Source organism: Etheostoma spectabile, chromosome 19 (genome assembly GCF_008692095.1).
Source record: "Etheostoma spectabile isolate EspeVRDwgs_2016 chromosome 19, UIUC_Espe_1.0, whole genome shotgun sequence".
Taxonomy (NCBI): domain Eukaryota; kingdom Metazoa; phylum Chordata; class Actinopteri; order Perciformes; family Percidae; genus Etheostoma; species Etheostoma spectabile.
The window spans coordinates 3876140-3893487 of NC_045751.1; the positions used below are offsets into that span (position 1 = coordinate 3876140).

Genomic DNA, 17348 nt, shown 5'->3' on the forward strand with positions numbered 1-17348 from the left:
ATTTTGGGAGCCGCTTGGAAATGCTGCCACACTTGCTCTCAAACAGCCACATACACACACAGACACACACACACACACACACACAAACTGAGTGGTGGTTTAGAGAGAATGTGGGAGTGCATACGCCTCCGTTTCCCAAAATAACTGCCAGATGAGGGGCAGGGAGGCAGGGCGAGGTTGGTACAGGAAGATATAAATGGATGCTAATTGTATGGCTCCTTCAGACTTAAACACAAACACACTCTGAGTCCCTGTGTCTGTATATGTATGTGAAAATGATCCTGCTTTTTCACAAAACTGTATGAGATCAGTCACACACACACACACACACACACAACACACACACACACACACACACACACACACACACACACACGTTAGTGGGTGGTAGTTTATGGTTCTTAAATGCTACAGACATAGTGGATACATGGCTTTACTCACACACAGATTAAAATTCTATGGTTCTCAAATAGCACTCAAACCCAACTAAAAAGAGAACTCCAATGTATTGTTTCTGTAATCCCTTCAAAAAATAGAGTTCTAAAGAAACAGCCATTTTCTTGAGCTGCTCCATCCTTACACCAAAAGCTGACTGTGCGGACTCGGCCTGTTTGTCTGAGCTTAGAAACTCACATTACTTCTATTTGGATACACTGAATTAGAGGAAGCTGCATCACATCGCCTCGACTCCCGTCACAGTTTCCACTAAAATAGTTTGCTCTTCCTACTCAAGTGTCACTTACTGACTTTGTAAAGTAGCCCCATGTTGTTTCTATTCTCACAAGAGGCTCTTATTGCAAGAGAAGGAAGAGAAAAGAATGAGGAGTAGAGGAGGAGAGGAGGAATAGAGGCAGCTCCAGATATTGATGGTAGATAATTACATGGTTGACTCTCCTGCGTTGATGTGAGGAAAGTGCAAGAGAGCAAAGTAGAGAGACAATTAGAATAGAAGATACACAGTGCCCCACACACCCCACATAGGCTAAAATAATGATTTCTTACAAACAATAAAACACAGACGACAGGTTTTCCACATAAGCTGCAATCTGTTAAGAGCATTACTACTGCAAGGCCAGTTTTTAAGGAAATGAGAAATATTTTCTTTCCTATTGACGCCGTTCTTTTATTATGCAATTTGGACAGGCAACCCCAACATAATGAAACATTTTCCACATGTTGCAAAATATGTTATTAGACCAATCAGGCACGATTTAACATGAAACCAAACATGCGATTTTTTCTCTGTTGTTTCTCAAGAAACCAGACAACCTGTGACAGGAGATGAAGCAGTGCAACCAAAAGATGAACACTGCTTAGCATACAAAAGATCAGTTTGCAGTCCTGCCTCGCCACCTGCTGCTTATCCAAGGTATGACACCAAATCACCATGATCAGTTTCTAACCCTTCCAATGTCCCAGTTAAAAGGAATTGAAAAGGACACAAGAAAGTTTAACGCAGTGTTGTCTTCCTCTTTCTTGCCAGCAGTTTGGTAGATCCTAACACATCTAACCCCAAATATAAATACATTTAAATGACTTTACAGGACGATCATTATATATACAATGGCTTGCATAAGTGTACACACCCATGCTAAAGCTGATTAAAAAGAGGGGAAAACAAATTATTTTAGAAATTGATCTTAATGCCTTAATTCTAAAAAAAAAAAGCCAACCTTTTCAAAAGGACACCAATTTTCTTTGTGAATGAATAATGTATCATGAATAAATACATGTTCTTCCTTAAACTACAGGGGGCATAAGTATACACTCCCCTATGTTAAATTCCCATAGAGGCAGGAACAGTTATTTTATGGTTCCAGGATACTATGCATCCTGATAAAGTTCCCTTGGCCTTTGGAATTAAACTAACCCCCCCATCATCACATACCCTTCACCAAACATAGAGATTGGCATGGTGTTATTTCAGTTAGCCTAATAGCTGGTTTGATTTGCATTTAGAGATGATCTTATGGAAAGTTCCCCATGCCTATCTCTATGTATGATGAAGGGTATGTGATGATGGGGGGGTATTTTAATTACAAAGGCTAAGGGGACTTTGTCAGGATGCATAGAATCCTGGATCCATGAAATAACTGGCCTTTAAAAATAAAACCTGCCTGTCTCTATGGGAATTTAACATAGGGGTGTGTATACTTATGTCCCCTGTATTTTAAGGAAGTACATTACATTATTCATTAACAAAGAAAATCGGTGTGCTCAAAAGGTTGGATTTTCCTGATTTTTTTAACTAAGGCATTAGGATCAATTTACAAAAGATGTTTTTATTCCTCTTTTTAATCAACTTTATGCAACTCATGCAAGCCACTGTACAGTACAGGCCAAATGTTTGGACACACCTTCTTATTCAATGCATTTTCTTTATTTTCATGACTATTTACATTGTAGATTCTCACTAAAGGCATCAAAACTATGAATGAACACAAATGGAATTATGCACTTAACAAAAAAGTGTGAAATAACTGAAAACATGTCTTTTATTCTAGTGTCTTCAAAGTAGCCCCCGTTTGCTCTGATTACTTCTTGGCATTCTTTGGGGTTTCAAGAGGTAGTCATCTGAAATGGTTTCCCAACAGTCGTACTGCGTACTGGCTCATGCCCCACCCTTTTCTTATCATCCTCAACATCTGAAAAAAGCTAATCTCACATAACTGTTGTGTAACGCGGGTTCCACCCTCCCCCTTTTGATTCACCTTTAACCTAAATTGTTATGATAACTGCAAATCCTTCTCAGAGAGAAAGGGAGTCTGTGGGAAGAATGTCACTCATTTAATATCAGCAGGCAACCAACATGACCCAAGCCCAAACAGGTATTTTCACAAATGTCTCTGTCTGTCAGTATGTACGTATGTATATACATATGTATGTATTTTTGTCAACTTCTCTTTCCGAGGTTAAGAATGAATATTGAAACTAAACTTTTAAGTTGGGACAAACAAGAAGTATTTAGTTCTATCTGGTGTGTACAATTACAACTTAGAGTACAAGTACAATTTAGAGATACTTGAACTTAACTTAAATATTTCCATTTTATGCTATTTTTTACTTCTACGCCATTACATTTATGATGTAAATGTCATACTTTTTACTCCACTACATTTATTAAACAGCTGCCACTTGCAGATTAAGATTTTACATTCAAAACAGATTATCAGTTTATAAAATATGTTACATTCTTATATGATAAACCACCCAACAGTATATAGCAGACTAATTAGGCAACATTAGCTTTATCCTAGCCAGCAACATTAAAATGCTGCTTACACATGAATACATCAATACAATAATGTACCTCTTAAAGGGGCCCCTCTGCGGCATAATAAAGACGTTTACTTGTAATGGAGCATTGCAACTTTTACTTAAGTATAGGATCTGAATCCCAACACTAATAGAAATGGAAATAGATGGACAGACAAATATCTTGACTTTTGTCCATATTAAAAGCTTCTGCGCCTCTACACTGAGTATTAAGGTAAGCCGATGAGACAAACAAAAGCCCCAGCCCAGTCCTGCTCGCAACAGTGACGTCAGCGCGCAGCGGCGGTGCAGTCACGCTCGGCGATTGGGTGAGCGAAGAGCTAAACTGAATTGTACAGTAAAAAAAGACAAGACGCCGATAACAAAAACAACAGCTGCGGCCGCATGAGGCCAACCAGGGATACACTCGCACTTTTCGGGTTCCCGCTATAAAGATTTCGGGTGAGGAAACCTATTTTACTGCTTCTTTTTTTGTTTTTCTTTTACATACTTCGTTAGCTAATTTAGCCCCGCAGCAGCTTCCGCCCTCTAGGAAGTTTCTTTTGTCCTCTTCAGTCAACAACAACAAAACAAGCGAGTCAGTGTGTTGGCCGGAGAATAAGGTGTGTTGGCTGGATTTAATAACAGTGTAACAACAAGGCGTTCATTATATCAAATATGGGTCCGTGTTGTCAAAACAAGTCGGTTATCTCGCAGGTTGTTACACCGTGAATACCTTTGGACTGGCTAATGTCACGGACAGCGATGAGAAAGCCTGCTGCTGGGTGTGTTATGTTAGAAAGGGGCAGCATCAGCGATACAATGGGTGATGCCATTTTATGATTCTTGAATAATTAGCTAATGTGCTTTATGACAGTAAAATGGTAGCACGATTATCATATAGACACTTGCTCGTTATCATAATACAGATACTGTATGTTGAACAAATGCTGTTTTGGTCATTTATTTCATTAGTACGGGCAACATGTCTGTTTCCAGTCCTCTCAAACAGGTCAAGTGCAGGGCAGGACTACCATTAACCATTGAAACTAATTGACAATGCACTTGTGGCCATTTCCTTATCGGCAAGATACAGTATTTTGTGCTTTTGCTTATCCCAGTTTACAATTTCTCTTGAATCTTACTTCTCCAGATGTCACGATGGCTGCACACTTCACTATTTCCGACAGCGAGTCAGAGACATCGGAGGAGGTAGAGGAAGGAAAGAATAAGCAACCATCAACTGTGCAAGAGCAGCCGCTTTCTCAACGCCACTTCACACTACCTGAGCTCAGAACTCCAGGTAGGACATCTCAAAAATTGTGGGATATTAAAAAAAGTTGAGCTTTTTAAAACTGGAAAAACGTCTGGGCACAAAATTTGGGACGTGGTTATGCTTTATCTGAACCTGCCACAGTGTGTTTGAGCATCCTTAATCCAAACATGCCATCTATCAGCTGCACCCTTTTTCATAAGAGATGGGCACACACAGAAATCTGTCAGACAGGAAAAAAACAGCTTATTACATCTCTGCTCTAGTTGTTAGCAGTGTATGCACTTCCTAGCTCAACAGCACTAGTCGGCTATTCAACATCCCACGGATTCCAACTTCAAGTGCAGTGTGTCAGCTTACAACAACAATATATGGTCAAATTCCCCAGGGCAGTAATGTAGAATTAAAACCAAAACCCATGGGCGCCCAGATAGCTCAGTTGGTAGAGCGGGTGACCATATATAGAGGTTTACTCCTCAAAGCAGCGGCCCCGGGTTAGACTTGGACCTGCGTCCCTTTGCTGCATGTCATTCCCCCTCTCTCTCTCCCCTTTCATGTCTTCAGCTGTCCTGTCAAAAATAAAGGCTAAAAAAAAGCCCACAAATAATCTTAAAAAATAAAACAAAACCCATGTCTGCTCGATTGCTTGTTATTAATGGTATTTGCATTAGCAAATACCATTAATAATGACAATTAGCAACATCCAATTACATTTTCTGGTTTAGTTTTTATTTTTTCCTTCCAACAGCTGCAACAATTCCTGCAATGCAGGTCAATTTTTGCACAAAAAAGGGAGGAAAAAACATTTGATGTCAGTGTATCAAACTACTCAGTTATTGCTCTCTCCTTGATTACTGTCTATTTTGTCCTGCCATTTCTTGGCCTCGTCTCTTAGGCCCCACTTTTCCAGAAATCAAATGTTTCTTTTTCTCACATACGTTTTACCGTGATGAACTTTACGGCATTAAAATGAGATTACATTGTTAGTTGAAATGTAAGCTAACCTACTTTGCATTTTGAATATCTCTAACTCTATTCAATGCCGTAAAGAGAGAAGTTGTTTCTTTTTATCCCCCTATTTTATCCCATGTTTTTCAAACACGTTCCAGGGATAACTGGTGATTAATATTCCTTATTGCTCCCTTACCCTGTACATTGATCTAATCCTGCTCCTGTGAGGCATTACAAACCCCTTTTACCTTTTGTATCCCTTAGCGACCGGTCGAATCAGGCTGAACTCGGAGTCCCACGCTTCCACAGTCTCCAGAGACGAGGAGCTCCAGGCTAAGGGGGAAGACGAGGCTGGTACACCCACTGACGGAGCTCCATTCAGGGGACGGTCCAAGTCGGCTCCCCCGGCTTTGTGGGCGGCCAAGAAATACGGCCGGCAGCTCCGAAGGATGAGCGACGAGTTTGACAGCCTGCTAGACAAAGGGGTGAGAATAAGGGGTAGAGGATGGAAGAATGGTTTCAAAAGGAGGTTTTCCTGGTATAACTGATAAGTTTCTTTTTTAACTTAATACTGTGTCTGTAATTTTGTGCAGGAAATGAGGAGGGTGAGGAGTGCTGGGACGACCAAACAGATGCACCACTCTAAAAGCTGGTGGAGCTACCTCTTCAGTCACCAGGAGACAGAGGGAGAGAACAACCACCATGACAACCATACACACCGCACTGAATAGGGACCGAGGTTTGAGGAATCGCTGGGAATGAGAAGGCGGCAACGGGGAAGCCAAGAGGACAGTTGTGATGAGAACAAAATGACCTGATCTGAGAAGGGGCGGCAGAAAGGTTGGTTCAGACAGAAAGAGGACGATCCAACCACTAAGGCATGGCTGAGTCGATGGCTAGGTGTCCCATCCTAGTCATGACATTTTTATGCGCCATTGGTAACAACTTTTAAATTATTTTTGGGTATTTGTGTTGGTTGTGATGTTAACAATATTGCTGGGCAGCCCACTGTGAAATGGTAAAAGTCAGTCAGGCACGAGAATGGACTGTTGGCTATCTGAACCCCGTAGAATGGATGAGATGATAGGCCAAGAGGAGGAGGATAAGCATAGAAGTTAAGCAGTGACCACGCAGTTAAAAGATGCTTCAGTTGTCTCTCCCATCAACACTATGCAGTATACTGTAGATGGAGAGATAAATGCACTGAAATAAAAAAAACGGACTAATTGAGGCCACCTTGAATGCTGTTAGAATATCCTTCCTCTTCTTTGTGAAGAAATCCCCGTTGTCGATGTACTAATGCTTGTTTTGCTCCAACTGTTTGTGCTTAAACAAAAGCTAATGGAGACCACTGCGATTGTGTGCCAAAGTAATCCGCAAGCAACAGAGGCAAGAGTATAAAAGCGAAGGATTTGTTTAAAAGTATTCTCGGGCCTTTATCCAACTTCCAGTTCTACTAGTTGAAAGCCAGTACCACTTAAACAGCTGTACTTGACTATCATCAAGTGCTTTATATCTCAAATATATCAAAAGAAGAACAATCTTGTACAAGGACAATCTGATGATGCAGAAACACTATCTTTTGTAAGACTTCAGGGTTAGATTATATCTGAAGAGAATGACATTAAACATACATATAAAAGCACAAACCAATATGAATCTATCTTTTTAAAAGACTTGGATGAGCAAAAAAAACAAACCGTTGGAACCTTTATGTGTAAATATTTTGTTAACATTTTATCAAATTGCAGGGGTGGGGTAATACGCTACGTGGTTTAGCCAGATTTTTATTATTATGAAGTTCCTATTTTACAAGGTTACCATGCTGTTTAATACGGCTGGCCAACCTAGCAATAGGCAGTGTACAATCCATGGTTGTTGTGATTAATGTTATGTGCATATTTTAAGATGTGGGTGGGGGTGAATTGAACTGCTGTACAAGGAGCCAACACAATAGCTTGGGCCCATTTATTTAGTACCCAGTGCATATAGAAGAAGGATCTAGAGAGTTTAGTCACAGTTAAACACAAGTGGAAGGGATTTAAACTTGACACAGGAAAATCTGTTTCCAGCCCTGTTAGGTTGATAAAACAGCGAGTTAAAATGTGCGTTGTTTGGGGTTTAATTAAATGGGATCTTTAATCGGTCAAGCCTCCGGTCTAGGAGTGATGATCTGGTGCTAGATTTGCTTTTTATGTATTATATTCAGGCTTTTAAGGACTACTTGGAACACACAATATGGCATTCATGGGAGTTTTTCTTATCAATGATTATAAACTAAGATACGCACTTCTACACAGCTTGGTAAATATGATTAGGCTATTTGTAACGTGTTTATCAATATGTGATTATTGAACATGGTAATAGGTTTGTTCTACTTGTTTCTTACTCTCTTCCTCTACACGTGTAGGGTTGAGATGTGAAGTGCAGGGGAGGGGGGGGGGGGGTTAGGCATGGAACTAAGGGGCTGCATTTCTATTGTCTTTACACTCAAACGTTGCTCCACCTTTTTTATGGTTTATCCTAAACTTGGTTCAGGAGCATTTTTTTAGTCAGAATTGTAGACAATCTAAAAAGCACCACCTTTCTTTGAAGATTCATTCAAGTCTACCATATGTTTGGCAACATGCCCCTAACTGTGTCCAATTCACTGAAACATGTGGGTGACTTGTTAAATTAAATAAGTATCTGCTATGAAGCTACAGTTAAGACTATACAGTTACATTTAAGCTACTTATTTAAAAAAAAAAAAAAAAGTGACTCCGCTGTTTTAGATCAGATTTCTAAATCACACTAACAGGGAAAACAGGAGTGTGTAATTGTGCCGTCAAAACAAAGCGTTAGTGTTTTATATTCTAATAAGTCACTTCTAGTAGACCTGGACATGTACATTGACACAATTAGTACAGTTGAATCAGCTGGCAGAGAATATGTACATGGTCTTTAGAGCTTGGGCCCAAATATGAATATGGAATTTTAAGAGTACAATATCGTCATGAACTGCCTTGGACATGCTGTAACCTGTGATGTGACACCACATAACCAGTCTTGTCTGTTTACCCAATTACCGCCTTAAAACTTTACAGTCACCTATAAAGCTTAAGAAAAAAGCACAATGGTGGTGCGTTTGCTGTCACAACTGTGAGAAAAATATTATTATGGCTGGAAGAGCCATTTCAGAAAAAGAAAGTCATGTTATGGTTTTGACTTGAAGCATTTGTGACAGTGAACACACCCCAGAGGAAAAAAACAACCTGTCTGGGCACCTGGCGTTTTACAACCATCCGTGATATTACTTGAATCTGGAGGTGTGTGGAGAAAATGTAATTCTAATATTGCCTTCTTTTTTTTGTTGGATTCCTTTTGATTTTTTTTGATTTTTTTTTTTAATGACTTTTGTAAATTTTCTCTACAGCTGTGAATCTTCTGGTATATGCTGTGCTGAATAAATACTTTTAAGAGTGGTTTTGAAGAGAGTCTCTTGTGTAATTCTTCAAATTTCTCTGGTACAAAGGACACTTTGGAAATTTCATATTATGTTTGGTGCAAATTTATGGTAATTCATAGACAATTTAAAATGGGAAAACTAAAATACAAAAGGCCATAATCTTGCATTGTAAGGGTACTAAAGAACAGTATAGAGGCAACAAAGTATATGAAACAGCATATGTACCTACAGATACTGCAGTTAAACGCTCTTTGTGTTTCTTGGCATATCGGTCAAAATAAACAGGAAAACTTAGTAGCAAATGTTAGTTGAACTCTCAGATACCTCAGTACATACATTTATCTAAATCTATACATTCGCCCAGTGCAATTGTAAGGTAACTGAGTTGTCTGTGTCCTCACTCCCACTTTCTAGTGGTGGTTTCCCATCACTGCCGCTCAGAGCAAAAAAACAGCAGCATTAAAGAGACATCATGGAAGATTATGTGTGTTCCGCTATTACACCACTTCTGATGAATCCCGGCAGTACTTGTGCCCACAGTCCAAAGCTGACAGTCTGTCCATGTCTGCATCACTCAGTGTGAAGTCAAAAAGTCGGGCATTGTCCTTTATTCTGTCTGGATTTGAAGATTTGGGGAGCACTGGGACGCCCTGCTGCACAGCCCAGCGCAACAGGACCTGGAGGGGAACAAAAGACCTGAAGTGTTTGTGCTGAAAGCAATCTTTTATTGAGCACTGGGTTGGTGAGGCTGGCCTAAAAAGGCCTTGAATCAAGATGATATGTATGTGTCTTTACCTGTGCAGGTGTGCGCTCACAGTTCTTTGCCACCTCCATCACCACAGGATCATTGACCAGCTCTCCTTTTCCTAAGGAGGAGTACGCTTGGAAACACACTCCATACTCCTCACACACACTCCTCAGCTCCGTCTGGCACAGCCTTGGGTGAAACTCTACCTGAAGAAACAAACAAAAACACTGTCTGCATCGGTCTTTCTACGTGCCTGAGTGCATTTGTGTTCCATCATGTATATTATACAGTATGTTCTCCCTCCTCCTTCACCTCCTGCTCTCTACCTGTAGCACCGCAGGAGGGACTTGCAGCTCTGCATCAGTTGTCTCATGTGTGCTGGTGTGTAGTTGGACACTCCTATGGCCTTCAGCTTCCCTGGCATGCAGCTCCTCCAGTGTGACCCAACTCTGAGCTCGGTTGCCTGGAATCAATATTAATTAGGACCTCATCGTGATTCATCAGCGGTACTCAAGTACGACTCCATTGTGGAGGAGGAAGGTGAGAAGACATTTGATACACCTGGCCAGAAAGAGTTACTTCAAATGTTTGACATTTATTTTTTATTAGAGGTGTGAATCTTCCCTGGTCTCCTGATTCAATTCAGTATGAATATCCTGTCATTGATTCAAATCGATATCACGATGCGTCACCTTCTCAATATTATTATATATATTAGTACACATGGCTTTCATCGACAAATTGAAGCAGTAAGATATGTATGAACTCCCCTTTTTGTTGAATTTGCTCTTAAAAAAGACACTTCTTGAATGTAGTGGAGTCTGAACACAGCAGAGAGCAGACAAAAGGCAAAAAAAAGAATTAGCAAGCGCAAGATCAACAAGCTACATCAGTAGGCAATAAATCGGTTATGGTCTGTCATCGCATCGATGCACAATAGTCCGAATTGGCATCACGATGCATCAATGCAATGAATTATTTCAACGCCCCTATTTTTTACAAGGGGGGGACATACAGGCAAAACATACACAATTATGTTTCCAGTGGATGTTTAGTGCATGAAGGAAAACGCTGACTTATTGTCTTTACCTGGGTTGCGTTGGTCAGCCACTACCAGACCCTGTGTGCCAGGCCAGTGGATCAGGTACAGGTCAATGTAACCCAAGTCCAGCTGAGACAGGCTGCGGAGGGCTCCTTCCATGGCTCTCTCACCCTGATCCTCGGGGCCCAGCTTACTAGGGATAAGAGAAGAAGAGTTGATTTGGATTGTACTGTGGGCCTTTAAGATTCAAACGTCACTGAGCTTCAGTGCCTCCATTTGGTCTCTTATAAGACACGTATGTGATGAGGACAGCAAAGCAAGTGGGCATGCATTTTTATACTTTACTCTGCATCCATATGTGTATTTTCCCACTGTATTCAAGATGTATGTTAATCAGCTTCCTGGAGCAAAAGATTCTGCCCTTATGTACTATATTAAATCCCATCACACATCAGGTCACTTATTTCCTTTTGGAAGGCGTATTAGCCCATATACGTCACCTGGTTATGAATACGTCCTCTCTGGTTAAGCCATGTTTGGGCAGGAGCTGCTTCAGGGCTCGGCCCAGGTCAGCTTCATTCCGGTAGACGGCAGCACTGTCAAAGGCCCGATAACCAGCAACCAGCGCTGCGTCCACAGCCCGGTAGACATCTTCAGAAGCCACCAACTTGTAGGTCCCCAAACCCAGGAGGGGCATCTGAGCCCCCGTATTTAGGAGGACAGCAGAGGTAGTGGAGGAGGAGGAAGACATTGATCTGAGAGGCACTTGTATTTTCTTTGTGCTCCGTTTGGACTTGTTGATCAACCCAACACTGTAAAAGAGGGACAGAGAGCTGAGTGAAAAATAAAAAAGATTTTCTAGAGTGGTAAAAATAAATATGGTTTTATTGTGACTGGTATGTCGCACTAGGTTAAGACACTGATTTCTACAGGTTTTCTATCAGAGATGTGGACTTGAGACTTGGTGACTTGGACTTGGGTCACCGTTTTGATGACTTGCGACTTGACAAAAAAAATAAATGATTTGAGACTTGACTTGAACTTGTGAGTTAATGACTCAGATGACTTGCGTGCATGCATACATTTAAATGTTGGCTGTACAATATAAAATAATATAATTCAATGTTGTCACATTTCTGTCCATTAAGTATGCTATGCAGCAGCGCAAACTGCAAATCATGACTGGACGACTTCAAAAGCTCCCCGGTATGTGATTGGATGACTGGCTGTCAGTCAAACTCCTTGCTATGGCAAGAAATTACTTCAAAGACTCCTAATGAAGCCTCATTAGTGCATCTTTGTCACAAATAATCACTTTTGTTGACCAAGTTGTAGAATGTTACAATGTGGGATGTTGTAGTCTGGCGGTCACTATTTCACTGTTTTAAAAGTGATGGGGTAGAGCTGGGCAATATATTGATATCGTGACATGAGACTAGATATCGTCTTAGATTTTGGTTATCGTAATATGGCATAAGTGGTGTTTCTTTCCTGGTCTTACAGGCTGCGTTTAGGGCTGGGCAATATGAAGAAAAACAAATATCACAATATTTTTGACCAAATACTTCGATATTGATCCCACAACGATATTGTACTGTTAAGTATTGGTGCTTTGACAAAATATTCACACAATGTGATTGTTGATAAATAATCATCAGTAATGTGGCTATAATGACTAAGTGGGTAAAGGCAAATAATAAAACAGTTACAACAGTCTGGTAAGATCAGAAAATGACATCACTTTACTGTAATGCAGCCATTAAAACCAGGAAAAGACAACACTTATGCCATATTACAACACTACAATATCCAAAATCTAAGATGATATCTAGTCTCATATTTTGATATCAATATATCGGTAAATTGCCCAGCTCTAGCTGCATTACAGTAAAGTGATGTCATATTCTAAACTTACCAGAATGTTGTAACTATTTTATTATTTGCCTTTACCCACTTAGCCATTATATCCACATTACTGATGATTATTTCTCAAAAATCTCATTGTGTAAATATTTTGTGAAAGCACTAATAGTCAACACTATAGTATCGTTGCGGTATCGATATCAAGGTATTTGGTCAAAAATATCATGATATTTGATTTTCTCTATATCGCCCAGCCCTATGATGGTTTTTATTTGTTTTAACTTTGATTACATTCATTTAACTGAATATAAATAATTAAAACACAGATTAAAGTCATACTCTTTGTACTAGTTATACAAACTAGCCAATCATGTTATTAGATGGACTACTAATACATTGTCTCTTCTATTTATAAAGACCGGATACTACAGGTAAGAGTGCTTTATCTTGGGTGTAAAAAAAAAAAGTGAGTTGATCTGAGTCTTGACTTGACCAAAATAACGCGAGACTTGCTTGAGACTTGGACCAAGACTTGAGTGGTCACGACGCTGTTTTCTCTTGCCCCTGGGTACAATGTGACAGTGTGTTTGACGCATAGATATTATAGTTGGACAGCGAGTAAACCCGTTATATAACACACACTTTGATGACGTTGGGAGGTCACAAAGCTTGTTACAATTTGTAAAAGTGGGACGTTACAACGTCAACGTAGTTGTAAGTGCACACCAACTCTCAAAAACGTAATTTACTCAAATATGCGTCCAATATAACCGTCACAATATATGAGACTTTGACACAATTAAGCAGTGTTGTACATGGGAATGTTACGGTGCTATCACAATATTCGTTCAGACCTAGACGGAGAAACATCTAGTTATACATTCATGGTAGACACGTCATAGTTCCTACCCCTACTGGGTAGCAACGCCATTAACATTTAGATAATTTGTGTTTCCTTCTCACCTTATGGGCCTTTTAGCTGAATTGTTATGCAGGAGAGGTGCTTAAATGGGTGATAAATAAATAAATATAACCTTACTTTACAACTTCTACCTTTGTACAGAGCAATGTTTACAACTACTCCTTCCTGCTACACGCGGTAAGCTGACAGTAGTCACCTGACATTTTGAGAGGTTTTCGTCGCCGCTGATTGGAAGATGTAACTTATCAAAGTAGCTATAGCTTCTCAAGCAACCGGAAGGCGGGAAAGAGAGTGAGAAAATCAAGAATTTGACAGTTGTTGTTTTTTTATTTATAAATGCTAACTGCCTATACCAATATAAGGCAGTAAGCATTATAGCCTACTGAAATGTGATGTTGACATGTAGTCTGTATTTTGGTTGCCCTCTGAAACAACAGTCCATTTAATAAATTAATTTTTTTATTTTCTGTTTTGTTGCCCAACACATTTGACATAAGCCATGCCACTGCAGGCCTTCTCCCTCCCTTTCCCTGAAACTCAATTCTTCAAGGCGGGTAGTTTTATTTACATGTTCAGACAAGATGTATTTTCTCAGTTGTGAAACGTCTGGTGTTTGCGGTCTTGTATGAATCATTTCTTAAATTGTGTACAAAGAGAGTCTCTTGTGTAACTGAACAAAATGATTCGGTAAACAGGACACTTTAAACATTTCATAATTTTTTCTGTTGCAACTAAAAGAACATGTAATTAAGAAAGCTTAGGCAAAAATGCCATACTATTACTTTGTAAGAGTATTATTAAAGAAAGAATTTTAAGACTAGTTCTATATTCTTTGTTGCCTCATAGAGGCAACAAAGAATATAGAACTAGTCTTAAAATGTTGGCACATTAAATAATTTTGGGTCAGTAGGAACACACCTATAGGTACAGCATGAAAAGGCACAATAAACAGCACAACCCTGGTCTATTAAGCCACTTCTGATGGATCCCAACAGTACTTGTGCCCACAGTCCAAAACTGACAGTCTGTCCATGTCTGTGTCACTCAGTGTGAAGTCAAAAAGTCGGGCATTGTCCTTTATTCTGTCTGGATTTGAAGATTTGGGGAGCACTGGGACGCCCTGCTGCACAGCCCAGCGCAACAGGACCTGGAGGGGAACAAAAGACCTGAAGTGTTTCCAAGTGTTTGTGCTAAAAACATTATTTATTATTGAACACAGGGAAGGTAGTAGTCGCAGACTGGCCAAAAAGGCCTTGAATCGAGATGATATGTATGTGTGTTTACCTGTGCAGGTGTGCGCTCACAGTTCTTTGCCATCTCCATCACCACAGGATCATTGACCAGCTCTCCTTTCCCCAAGGAGGAGTACGCTTGGAAACACACTCCATACTCCTCACACACACTCCTCAGCTCCGTCTGGCACAGCCTTGGGTGAAACTCTACCTGAAGAAACAAACAAAAACACTGTCTGCATCGGCTCTTTCTACGTGCCTGAGTGCATTTGTGTTCCATCATGTATATTATACAGTATTTTCTCCCTCCTCCTTCACTCTCCTGCTCTCTACCTGTAGCACCGCAGGAGGGACTTTGCAGCTCTGCATCAGTTGTCTCATGTGTGCTGGTGTGTAGTTGGACACTCCTATGGCCTTCAGCTTCCCCTGGGCATGCAGCTCCTCCAGTGTGACCCAACTCTGAGCTCGGTTGCCTGGAATCAAATATTAATTAGGACCTCATCGTGATTCATCAGCGGTACTCAAGTACGACTCCATTGTGGAGGAGGAAGGTGAGAAGACATTTGATACACCTGGCCAGAAAAAAAGAGTTACTTCAAATGCTTTACATTTATTTTTTTTACATAAATGTGCATACAGGCCATACATACACAGTTATGTTTCCAGCGATATTATGGTGCATGAAGGAAAACGCTGACTTATTGTCTTTACCTGGGTTGCGTTGGTCAGCCACTACCAGACCCTGTGTGCCAGGCCAGTGGATCAGGTACAGGTCAATGTAACCCAAGTCCAGCTGAGACAGGCTGCGGAGGGCTCCTTCCATGGCTCTCTCACCCTGATCCTTGGGGCCCAGCTTACTGCAGGGATAAGAGAGGAAGGGTTGATTTGGATTGTACTGGGGGCCTTTAAGATTCAAACGTCACTGAGCTTCAGTGCCTCCAGTTGGTCTCTTATAAGACACGTATGTGATGAGGACAGCAAAGCCAGTAGGTGTGCATTTTTATATTTATATTTCAGCTACAACAATCAACTAAATAAAACATTTGAACTACATTTGAAGGATATTTGGTTTCTTAATCCATCTGTATGGAATATAAAATTAAATATCATATATATTAAATATAATATGGAACATATGTATGTTCATAAAACTCCTGGAACTAAAGACTCTGCCTTACATACTATAATACATCAAAAGGTCACTTATTTACTCTAATGCTGTGCTCTTTTGGAACGGATACATGCCTTACATTTTTTTAACTGACACTTTTATCCAAAGCTAAATACAATAAGTGCATTAGACTACGCTATTGTGGATTGGATACAACCCATACACATCACCTGGTTATGAATACGTCCTCTCTGGTTAAGCCATGTTTGGGCAGGAGCTGCTTCAGGGCTCGGCCCAGGTCAGCTTCATTCCGGTAGACGGCAGCACTGTCAAAGGCCCGATAACCAGCAACCAGCGCTGCGTCCACAGCCCGGTAGACATCTTCAGAAGCCACCAACTTGTAGGTCCCCAAACCCAGGAGGGGCATCTGAGCCCCCGTATTTAGGAGGACAGCAGAGGTAGTGGAGGAGGAGGAAGACATCTGATCTGAGAGGCACTTGTATTTTCTTTGTGCTCCGTTTGGACTTGTTGATCTACCCAACACTGTAAAAGAGGGACAGAGAGTTGAGTGAAAAATAAGGTTTTCTCCAGTGGTAAATATGAATATGGTTTTATCGTGACTGGTATCTTACACTATGTTAAGACACTGATTTCTACAGGTTTTCTATCAGTGATGTGGACTTGAGTCGGTGAGGGTCACCGTTTTGATGACTTGCGAATTGACAAAAAAAAAAAAAGACTTGAACTCGACTTGGACTTAACTTGTGGAGGACTTACTAGTAATTGTTGTGTGTGTGTATATATATAGCATCCCTAACAATCAATTCTGCTTCTAACACATTTAGGAGAGCTGTATTATAACAAAATGTAGCCGAACATCTTATGTTATAAAATAGAAGTATTGCAAAACCACTTAATGCAACAAACAACAAACTATATACTTATAACAACAAACTTCATTTATGCTGAAATAATGTTTTTACTTTTTAGCTTAAATGTATAATGCAAATCACATAACAATGTTTTAAGCACATATAACATTTTAAATTCCACAATAGCCCTTTCCCTCCAGTTTTATTACAAAGGAAGGCTGGTGTAATGTAGCAAATGAGTGTCAATGATGCTAAAATGATGCAGTGTTCGACGTTGAAACGACAGTCGCTGTAAGTAGGCTACAGTACGATGCAGTGGTAAGACGTTTGAACGTCACAATGCAACTAAAGCTACTATATTTTCATCTCACCTTTTAGGCGTTTTCAGCTGAATTTAAGGGAAATGTATTTTAGGCAACGACCTGTCGCGTAACGTTACTTTAAAAAAGAAAAGAAAAAAAGCCAAGAGTTTAAAAAGGCAGACGTAACAGTACCTCTAACTTCTTTTGAAGAAAGTCATGTTGTTTAAAACTAGCTAGTCCTTCCTGCTCGGTGCTGTTACACCTGGTCAGCTGACAGTCATGTGACAGACTTTCAACGTCACCATAGTGACACCTGCTCTGACACCGCT

At 40.3% G+C, this 17348-nt stretch overlaps 2 protein-coding genes and 1 pseudogene across 4 annotated transcripts; 1 reads left to right on the forward strand and 2 right to left on the reverse strand.

Moving 5' to 3' along the window:
- The first annotated feature begins 3520 nt into the window (after nt 1-3520).
- badb (BCL2 associated agonist of cell death b) lies at nt 3521-8943 on the forward strand. Of its 2 annotated transcripts, none has more exons than XM_032544343.1 (4): nt 3521-3717; nt 4409-4558; nt 5744-5964; nt 6073-8943. In XM_032544343.1, exons 2-4 carry the CDS (start codon nt 4417-4419, stop codon nt 6208-6210), a joined length of 501 nt encoding a protein of 166 aa, XP_032400234.1. In that variant the 5' UTR covers nt 3521-3717; nt 4409-4416; the 3' UTR covers nt 6211-8943. The 2 variants fall into 2 exon arrangements, with proteins under 2 accessions (XP_032400234.1, XP_032400235.1); XM_032544344.1 differs by having other exon boundaries at nt 3564-3584.
- A 389-nt stretch (nt 8944-9332) lies between these two features.
- On the reverse strand, nt 9333-17313 carry zgc:101765 (glyoxal reductase). 2 transcript variants are annotated; one of them, XM_032544331.1, is made up of 7 exons: nt 17212-17313; nt 16076-16388; nt 15446-15591; nt 15068-15207; nt 14787-14945; nt 14464-14649; nt 9333-9426 (listed from the first exon to the last, which is right to left on the reverse strand). In XM_032544331.1, exons 2-6 carry the CDS (start codon nt 16324-16326, stop codon nt 14470-14472), a joined length of 876 nt encoding a protein of 291 aa, XP_032400222.1. In that variant the 5' UTR covers nt 16327-16388; nt 17212-17313; the 3' UTR covers nt 9333-9426; nt 14464-14469. The 2 variants fall into 2 exon arrangements, with proteins under 2 accessions (XP_032400222.1, XP_032400221.1); XM_032544330.1 differs by having other exon boundaries at nt 17089-17293.
- On the reverse strand, nt 9356-12113 carry LOC116707127 (glyoxal reductase-like; annotated as a pseudogene).
- Nucleotides 17314-17348: the final 35 nt, after the last annotated feature.

Excerpts from the sequence above, each read along its gene's own strand:
- badb (XM_032544343.1), top strand. The coding sequence starts at position 4,417 with ATGGCTGCACACTTCACTATTTCCGACAGCGAGTCAGAGACATCGGAG. Across the intron at positions 4,559-5,743 it reads ACCTGAGCTCAGAACTCCAG|CGACCGGTCGAATCAGGCTG; the intron begins GTAGGACATCTC and ends TGTATCCCTTAG. Across the intron at positions 5,965-6,072 it reads ACAGCCTGCTAGACAAAGGG|GAAATGAGGAGGGTGAGGAG; the intron begins GTGAGAATAAGG and ends AATTTTGTGCAG.
- zgc:101765 (XM_032544331.1), bottom strand. The coding sequence starts at position 16,326 with ATGTCTTCCTCCTCCTCCACTACCTCTGCTGTCCTCCTAAATACGGGG. Across the intron at positions 15,592-16,075 it reads GAGGACGTATTCATAACCAG|TAAGCTGGGCCCCAAGGATC; the intron begins GTGATGTGTATG and ends TTATCCCTGCAG. Across the intron at positions 15,208-15,445 it reads GGCTGACCAACGCAACCCAG|GCAACCGAGCTCAGAGTTGG; the intron begins GTAAAGACAATA and ends ATTTGATTCCAG.